General features: G+C 50.4%; 1 protein-coding gene across 1 annotated transcript in view; it reads left to right on the forward strand.

Annotated features, from left to right (window-relative positions):
- Window positions 1-3,591, forward strand: part of CCDC197 (coiled-coil domain containing 197) — a 13,037-nt gene extending 9,446 nt beyond the window's left edge. The window contains 2 exon segments of the mRNA XM_039217289.1: window positions 193-293; window positions 3,370-3,591. Of these exon segments, the coding sequence (XP_039073220.1) occupies window positions 193-293; window positions 3,370-3,591 (323 nt within the window).
- The last annotated feature ends 6,276 nt before the right edge of the window (window positions 3,592-9,867 follow it).

Consider the following 9,867-nt stretch of genomic DNA (forward strand, 5'->3'; position numbering starts at 1 on the left):
CCCCCTCCTCCTCCTCCTTCCCCTCCTCCCTCTCCCCTTCCTCCCCCTCCTTCTCCCCTGCCTCCTCCCCTTCCCCTCCCCCTCCTCCCCCTCTTCCTCCCCCTCCTCTTCCTTCTCCCCATCCTCCCCCTCCCCCTCCTCCTCTCCCTTCTCTCCATCCTCCCCCTCCTCCTCCTTCTCCTCCTCCTGCAGAAACAGCTGCTCGACTACATGAACGCGGCCAGCAGTGTTCCCGCTCTGCCCACAGCGCGCCCAAGAGCGTGGACCTCTTCTCCAAGCTCGACCTGACTCAGGTGAGGACGCCCTGGCGCCCCAGGCTGCCAGCCTCAGCCTGCTCTGGGCCTCGGCTCGTGGTGCATTCCTGTTCGGCCCCCATGAGCCCATCCCTCGTGGCTACATGGGCTCCTGGGGCCGTAGGTCTTGGGGCCTCTGTAGTCACTCAAGGAACTTGTGATGAGCTCCCATTAGGTGTAGGATCGGAGGTGGCTGGAAAGACGTGCCCTGCCTGGTCTTTCTCTGTGCGCATACACACACACACACACACACACACACGGTGTACACACTCACACATTCACGTGTGCTCTCTACACACCTAGCGAGACACGTGAACTATACACAGACACACCTGCAAACAAACACAGCAAGACGCACACAGGTGAGGTCACACATTTACACTCACACGTGCACTCTGGGAGGGCACATGTCAGTGCCTGAGGGAGCCTCTGTGCAGGGTCCTCTGTTCCCACTTTGGACCCTCACTGCCCCCCGGGACCACCACCCCCCACCCCATCTGTCATACGCCGATGCTGTGGCCACAGGGAACACGTCATCTGGCTTCTAATGACCACGGAGCATGTCTTCCTTTTCTTTGAAATAATAGCCTTATTGGGATATGATTCACACACCATCACATTTACCCTCGTAAAGCATCCACTTCAGCATTTCTAACTCAGCCAGAATTGTGCAGTCTTCGCTACTCTCCAGAACATTTCATCACCCCCAAGAGATACGTTTTGCATCGGGTTTCTTTCACTTAGCGTAGTGTTTTCAAGGTCGATCCACGTCACAGTATGAATCAAGACTTCCTTCCTTTTTAGGGCTGGATAATATCCCGTTATGCGCGGACACACCACATTTTCCTTATCCATCACTTGATGGCCATTTGGGTTGTTTCTGCTTCTTGGGTGTTGTGAATAATGCTGTGTGAACATGAGTGTACACGTGTTTGGGTGGATATGTGTTTCCAGGTATCTCGGTTATCTACCCAGGTGTGGAGCTGCTGAGTCATATGGTACCTCTGCACTGAATATATCGAGGAACTGCCAGACTGTTTTCCAGGTGGGCTGCGTGATTCTACAATCCCGTGATCAGTGTGTGAGGGCCCCAATTCCTCCACATCCTGTCCACACTTGGCATTGTCTGTCTTTCAGAATATTAGCAGCCATCCCAGTGGGTGTGAAGTCCTGTCTCATTGTGATTTTGCTTTGCATTTCCATGGTGACAATAACCTTGAGCATCTCTTTTGTGCTTATTGCCTATTTGTGTCTCCTCTTTGAAGAAATGTCTATTCAGATCCTTTGCCAATTTTAAAATTGGATGATTTGGGGTTTTTTAAATGTATTTATTTCTGAGAAAGAGAGCATGAGCAGGGGAGGGTTAGAGAGAGAGGGAGACACAGAATCTGAAGCAGGCTCCAGGCTCTGAGCTGGCTGTCAGCACAGAGCCCAACACGGGGCTCAAACCCACGAACTGTGAGATCACGACCTGAGCCGAAGTCGGACGCTTAACTGACTGAGCCACCCAGATGCCCCTATTTGGGGTTTTTAAAAATTGCATTCTAAGATGTATGTCCTTTATCAAATATGCAATTTGCAAATATTTCCTCTCATGCTAAGGGTTGTTTTTTCATGTGATGGTATTCTTGAAGAACAAGGGCTTTTCATTTTGATGAAAATCCAGTTGAGCTGTTTTTTTCCTTTGGCTACTTGTCTCTAGGCATCACATCTAAGAAACTATCGCAAAAACTGTAATCCAAAGTCACAATGATTTATACCTAATTTTATTATAAGAAATGTATAGTTTTTGCTCTAATGTTTAGATTTATGATCCATTTTCATTTCTAATTTGTCTATGGTCTGAGCTAGGAGTCCGATTTCATTCTTTTGCATAAACATAATCCGTTGTCCCAATAGCATTTGTTGAAAAAAGAACTCCCCCACTGCAATGCCTTCTCTCTCTTGTCAAAACTCAATTGATCGTGAAAGTGAAGGTTAATTTCTGCACTTTCAACTCTATTCCGTTGGTCTAGATGTCTACCCTATGCCAATACCTCACTGTCTTGATTACTGTAGCTTCGTAGTCAATCTTGAAATTGGGAGGTGTGAGTCCTCCAACTTTGCACTTCTCGGATGTGGTTTGATTCTCCTAACGGGGCCTGGTGGCATCGCGAGTGGAAGCTCAGTGGCCGGATGGGTTTCAGGCATGGTGTGATCCGAGGCTCACTGGGTCATCAAGACTCATCCTTTCCACACCCTGCTGGCTGCCATCTTCAAGACTGGCCTCATTCTGGGTCACAGCTCGCTCTCCCTACTTGAGGCAAGCTCAGTGGAGACTTTCCAATACAGGATGCTCAGTTCCTCTGGAATGCGGAGCCCTGCCTGCCCCAGGGTTGCCATAGCAACAGCCAACAGTCAGCAAGCCTGCGTCTCCTTGGGAAGGACCCCTCACAAGCACTTCAGACTGTATCAGGGCTGCTCAGCGGCACAGCTCCAGGGACACCATTCACGGCGTTGGCATCCCCTGGGGCAAAACTCTGTAATTCACATTCACGTTGTGATATGAATGATGTCGTTTTCAATAAGGGCACGTATGTCTGCATACTCACAGTACATTGATTTCATCTTCTTCCAGAGAAAAAGGAAGAAATTACACGGTGGTGTCAAGGGGTCCCGTGGGTCTCCTGCAACAATCACTCAACCAAGACTTATTGAGTTGCCCACATGTGCTCAGCATGGTGCTAAGAGTTAGAGGTGGAAGGTCCTTATGAAATGAATGCCTCTAAGAGAAGGAGGCTGGGGGCAGTCAGGGCGGGCTTCTTGGAGGAAGCAGTGAAAATAGGCAAGCAACCACATCAGGAAGTACTTGGACTCAGTCATCCAGCTTTGCTACCACGAGGCTGTGCAGCTTCAGGCAAGTCACCTAACCTCTCTGAGCCTCAGTTTGTTCATTTGCCAACCGTCCTCTATAGCACATCCTTTGCAGGGTTGCCTGTAAGAGCTGAAGGAAGGGTAGGTAAGCTTTGATGGTGCCTTGGTCCCTGGGAAGTGGTGTCAAAGCACCATCAGGTGACAGAGATTTCTTTCCTCCCAGGAATTTCTGTTGGACAAAATGGAGACAGTGAAATTTGTATCACTGCTCACGGAACCCAGAGTGTGCTGGGCAGGGGACAATGTCAAGAACCAGAGTCTCAGAAGATACCCCAGGTTCTTCAGGAAATGCCCAAGGGATCAAGATTCGACACCCCCCACCCCAAGCCCCCATTCCCAGTACCCAGACTTCAGCGCGCTGTACCCGTACTGGCCAGGCTGGTGACCAAGCCGGCCCTGCCAGCATCATGACTGCTCCTTAGCCCCTCGGCCTCCTTTTCTCCCCACAGCGCCCCCGAGTGGTTGGGAGCCAGTCTGGGGTAGGGGTGCTGTTCTGTCACACTGGGAGGTTCCCTGATGGGAGGCAGCGGGAGGTCAGGTGGGCGGTCCCAGGTTGGACCTGGACCTGGGAGCCACTGCCGGCTGCATGGTCAAGGTCATTGGTGGATTTGTCTCTGAATAGATGCGTAGCTTTTAGGAATACCCAAATCAAAGAAACTCTCGTAAAGAACCGTGGCAGACTGGGGGTACCGAATTTGTGCCTGGGGGACATCTCATCACTGGTTCTCAGAAGCGGAAGCAGAGTCCGTGCCTCCCGCCTTTCCCGAGGGTCCCAGAGCTGCCCGGAGTGAATGCTGTTCTCAGGGAGGGCTTGGCAAGGCAGAGCCCTCTCCAGCCTGCCTGTAAAACTGGGTGAGAGAGTGGCTAAGGAAGCCCCACCCCCACCCCGCAGCCTGATGTTCTTAGGTCAGGGATGGAAGAGCTTAGCCTGGATGGAAGGCACTGCTTTGGTTTTCTTGTGTCGCTGGTGTAAAACCCTCCTGGCAGCCCGGGAAAGAATTCACCTCGGAGGCCTGCCTCAGTTCATCGGTTTGGATAAAAGTTGCGAGTTAAGAGCAACTGACCTGGCTGCGATCAGTAGTCAGCAGGTTAGCGTTCAAAGAAGAGCTTCAGAAATGGGGCCGCTATTCAGTCGACAAACACCGAGGGCCGTCATTTTCCAGGTGCGTTGGGGGAGGGGACAGGAGGCTCAGAGGGCGGGAATGTAGGAGGAGTAGGATTTAGCTGCTGAATATGTTCGGGAAGCTACAGTGTGGATGAGTGTGCTCAAGCCTTCTGAGCTGCTTACAGGGGAGCCGAGGGGGGAGACGATTGTTTCAGGTTCTGGTCTCACAGGCCTTTGGAGCAAAGAGGACATCTCAGGGAGGCTGGAGTCCAGCTGGAGAAGGCGGAGGTCGGGGCTCAGAAAGGGGAGGGATCGCAGTGGGAGGGGCTTCCAGTCTGGCTGGAGCAGAGGAACCTGACGCAGGCAGGGGCGCAGGAGCGGAGAAGGCTGACTGTGGAGCCCTCGTGGGGTCCACAGGCCCGGCCTCGAGGTCTGGACCTCGGTCCCGAGGCCACACATGGGAGTGTCTTAGACTTGGGCTGGTATACCAGAAGACCACGGACTAGGGGCTTAAACAACATTTCTCTCTCGTACTTACAGAGACAGGAAGTCCCAGATCAAAGCACCGGTAGACTCGCTGTCTGGCGAGAGTCAATGTCCTGCGTCACAGACGGCTGGCTGTCTTCTTGTGTCCTCATACGGTGGAAGGAGCAGAGCACCTCTGTGGGGGTCTCTCTTATAAGGGCACGAATCCCATTCCTGGGGGCCACACCTTCATGACCTAATCACCTCCCAAAAGCCTCACCTCTTAAAACGTTGCAGGTTAGGACTTGACCATGTGCATTTGGGGCGAGGGGTCCCATTCAGTCCCTTGTAGGGAGCCTTCCACATTCCTACTTTCCTCTGTTCCCTCTCATCCCACATCTGCTTTCCAGAGACATCCGAAGTATCCCATCCATCTCCCAGTGAGGTGGGCACACTCTCGGCCAATGATTCTTGGGCTTGTACATTTGTCGAAGACGTATTACAACACAGAGTGTGGCCCCAGTCCCGGAGCTTCTGATTCAACAATCTGGGGTCTTAAAGGACTTAGAGTTTGCATATATATATATTTTTTTTCTTTTTTTTAAGTTTATTTATGGGGGGGGGGGTAGAGAATCCCAAGCAGTTTCCGCACTGTCAGCAAAGAACCTGATGTGGGACTTGAACTCACGACTCTGAGATCATGACCTGAGCCAAAATCAAGAGTTGGATGCTTCACCAACTGAGCCCCCCAGGCGCCCCTAGATTTGCATTTCTAACGCGTTCTCATGAGATGCCGATGCTGGAGATCCCAGGACCTACTTTGAGAACCGCTGCTTTAGAATGTTGGCAAATCCTAACTGCCTGGGCTGGTTCTGCTCCTCTCTAACCACCTCCTCCCGCGCCCCCCCCCCCCCCCCCCCCGCCTCCACCCCTGCTTGCCTAGACTTCAGTGTCCTGTCTGCATGATGGGACTGGACCTGAAAGCCTGGGAGGGCCATCCCCACCCTGTCTAACCTCCCGGAAGGTACCAGACATACACTCTTTCATCAGCCTAGGGCTTGGTTCTGTGGCTTCCTGGCTTTGCCTGCGAGGCCTCTGAGAAGTGCCTTTGTCTTCCTGTCCCCTGCCATCTGCATGCTGTCACCGGTTGTGCGTGTGTAGGTCTGGTTCAGATGTTTTGTCACACGCCTCAGGGAGGAGGACGATCAGAGCAGATCCCTGGGGTGTCGGTGGCCTGGCCATCAATCTGCATTTGCAACGGGGCAGCCCGGTCTTTTAGGAGCTCCCAGCCTCCACCGCAAGGGGCTTGGCTCATGAAATAGACAGACGGCGTCCAGGGCTGAGCCATGCTGCAGGCATGTACGCTGGGGTTTACCCTTTCTGGGCTTTTATGTCTAACAGAAAGCTCTCTCCGCCCTGACCCCGTGCCTTTACAGTACTTGGGTTCCACGTTAGCTGGGGAAAGGCCTTCAAGTGCATTTGGAGGAAAAAGCAGTGGTTATCATACCTTAGGAAATGTCACTTCATCTGATTGCCCGTTCAGACCCTGAGACCCCAAGACACAGGAGGCCCAGGGCTTGGACACTTTGTGAGATAGAGAGCTCATTACCTGAATTCCAGCTTTAAGCAACTTCAAGTGTGAGAAGATTCTCTCTGCAGATCATCCTGGGAGAGCTGGGTTGTTAGCAAGTGGCTGGCGCTGGAAAAAAAAAAATAGCGGGAAAACCAAATTATGTCCTGTTTTATACCATACATATTAGGATATATCAGTTCCTTTGAGTGGTCATTTTCCAACTTCTGTGTTCATTAAAATCACTGCAACGCTTGCTAATCACGGACGATGAGATCGTTCTAGAGATTGTTCTCAAAGATGCTGGTTCTGATGTGGGACCCAAAAATCTGGATTTTTAGCAAGCTCCCTGGCAGTTCAGATGAGATGGTTCTTCCATCATCATAGAGTGAGAAATACTGAGTGTCTAAATGCCAAAAAGAAGAAAATCTGGTGTGGGCTGACCTGCTCTGCAGTTGGGAAAACCTTTGGAAGCATGAAAGTCACAGAAGGGATACCAGAAAATAATCTGATTACATAAAAATTAATGCGTCTACCTCAGAACACATCAAAATATCTAAAGACAACAAACTGGAGGGAAATGATAAATTTGGAAAAGGAGCAATGTTTTAAAGAGCTTTCACAAAGTAAAAAAAGACAATTGTTCATATTCAGAAAATCACAAAATAAATAAAAATGGCCTAGCAACATGAAAAATATCTCACCTCACTAAAAATAGAATTAAGCCATATAATTTCTGTCCATAAGAAAAATCAAGCTAATACACTAATGCTTGTAAGGTAGGCTGTCTAACAGTGAGATATTGTTTGCATAAACCCTCTGGAAAGCAATTTGATGAGAGGTCTCCAGAGGCTTAGAAAATGTTTATGTCCTTTGGCTCAATAATTCCAAGCCAAGAAATTTAAGCTAAAGAAAACAGAGCTATTTGGTTCAAAAATGACAGCTCAACTCAACTTGGCTTAAGCCAAAGAGAGAATGCATTGGCTTATAAAACTAGAAGGTCGGGGACAGCTTCAGGCACAGCTTGATCAAGAGCTCGGTGTCAACAGAATCCAGTCTCTATCTCTGGGCTCTGCTCTTCTACATCTGGCTCCATTCTCCAGTTCCGAGTAAATAACCTCAGTCCTGCATCCTCCAAACTTGAAGGCAGAGCAAGAAAGAGAATGTCCCTTTGCGGTAAATCCCAGGAAAAATCTGAGGGTTCACTCTGATTGGCTCCCTTGGGTCAGATGCCTCTCTTTAAACTAATCCCTGATTGGCCAGGCTTAAGCGATGCCTCCATCCTCAACTAATCTTTGTAACTAGGGGGGAGTCCATACCCTGATTGGCCAAGCCTGGGTCAAATTTTTTAGTTTAAGAGAGGTAGACTATCTTTTATGGCTAGACTCATTGCCCTGGAGGAAGGAGTGGATGCCACAAGAACTACATGGGCTGAAAGAAGGGGACATGTGGTTCCCCCAAAGGGAAACTGGGCTACTTTTACCACAGGACCTGATGCTGCTTGGGGCAAAACCCAGAAATGCCCGTTACAGATGCCGGCAGGGTGTTGAAGATGTCCCCCACATTGTTATTTAGAGTAGCCAAACTTCAAACAACCTAAGTATCTCGGAGGAAGAGTTTAATAAATAATGCCCGAACTTGATGATTCGATAATTCTGAAATTATGACATTACATGTTTCCAAAAATGTTAGGAAAACTATAGGATGTAAAGTTAAGTGGAAAAACGGATTTCAAAAATGGAAATCCAATTTGGTCACATTTATATATGCACAAGAGTGGAAGGATATATACTAAATTAGTGCTTCGAAGTCAGAGGATCATGACCCTCAGGGTGTTAATTTCCACCTAGCGCAGCAGATTGAATTGAGTCATGAGATAGATCGGGGTCCCAAAATGTCCATTCTCCTGCAGTCGTGTCTACTTCATTGGGCTTGCTAGAGACTCATGGTGGTCAGGGTACTCCTCTCCACCTCCCGATGCTGGGTTGGCCATGTGACTTGCTTTGGCCAATAGGACATTAGTGGATCATGACATAATCAGAGGCTTAAAACATGATCATGCCATGGGGCCTGGGGCTTACCACCGGTAAACTCTGCCATGGAGAGAGTGTGCCTTTGGGAGCCCCTTGATTCCAGAGGGTGGAGAGTCACGTGGAGCAGAGATGGCCCCAACATGCAGTTTGGGTCCATGAAAATTGTTCAGTGATCCTCAGCCAACCCTGACTGAGAAATAAATGCTTATAATTGCAAGCCAGTGAAACTGGGGTCCTTTGTTACGCGGTAGTATAGCAGTAGCTGCTGGATACACACGCACTACTTCAGATTCCCACTATCTCCAAACCAAGGATCCCCGGTGTGGGGGCAGCCAGTCCGCCTGCTGGCCAGGAATTGTGTGCTTGAGGGAATGCTGGGATGTAGAGAAGTGGCTAAGAGCTCTGGCTCTGTTCTGCCACATTGACCACGGTTAGCTCTGGATCGTAGGGCTCTAATCTTCCATTTTCTTCATTATACTTTTGTATATTTTCTGGAGAGTTTCTGCAAAGAGCATGGTTCCCTTTTATAACCAGAAAAAGAAAGCTTTGCCGAAGAATTGGAGAGACTAATTGGAAACTAAGTCTTCTTGGCATCTCATGGATCCTCTGTTTGGTGTCCCTGAGGAAAAGCCTCGCCGTCCCTTTATTCACCTGCAGGACCATCTTCAAGACGGAAGACAGGGTTCTCGGCTTCTGAATATTGTTTTCTTTCAAGTTCGGTGACTCTGGCTCCCCTCTGAATTGGTCCCCATTGGTCTCTAGCCTTAAAACGTGGTATCTTAAGCTGAGTTCCATTGTCCAGGTAAGGAAGTTGGCTGGATGGGGATTATGGGCAACATCTGGAAGAGGCTATCTGGCAACAGCCCCAGCTGCAAAGTCACAGAACATTCTGGTCTGTCACTCCCAGCCCCTCACCCTAGGAGCGAAGCCCTCCCCAGCCCGGCTCTTGGCCTAGAAACATCTGGTCTACTTCGTGGCCTGCACTCCAAGGCTGTAAGTGCCGGCCAAGCAGCCTGGCCCCAGCGTGTGCCCCAGTGCCATCACTAGGTGTCTCCAAAGACGCTGTATTGTTTCCACGTCCTTTGTCCCTGGCTGCTGGCTGCGTGGGTTCTCTGCACAGCCCAGGGCTATGGGAGACGCTGCGATCAGAGTCCACGGAGTGCGAGCCCTGGGTCCCCAGCTGCTCTCCGGCACTGTGCAAGGGGACATATGAGGGCCCTCCCCCACCGTGCCTACCAGGCCTGGTGCAGCGCGGGTGTTCAGGGTTGGAGAGGAGGGGGTGTGTGAGGGTCAAGAGAGTTAGGCTCCTGATGGTCTCTGCACGGTGAGAGCTGCTGATGCAGTGCCAGAACGTTGCGCACAGGCCATGGCACCTCACCGAGTCATCCCCACAGCCCATGAGCCGGAAGGCATGGGTTTCTGGTTCTGTGTGACAGAAGGGGAAGCTGTAGCTCTGTGGTTGTGGCCCAAGGTCACACAGCGCTTAGT

This window comes from Hyaena hyaena, unplaced genomic scaffold (assembly GCF_003009895.1).
Source record: "Hyaena hyaena isolate Hyena2069 unplaced genomic scaffold, ASM300989v1 scaffold_676, whole genome shotgun sequence".
Taxonomy (NCBI): Eukaryota; Metazoa; Chordata; class Mammalia; order Carnivora; family Hyaenidae; genus Hyaena; species Hyaena hyaena.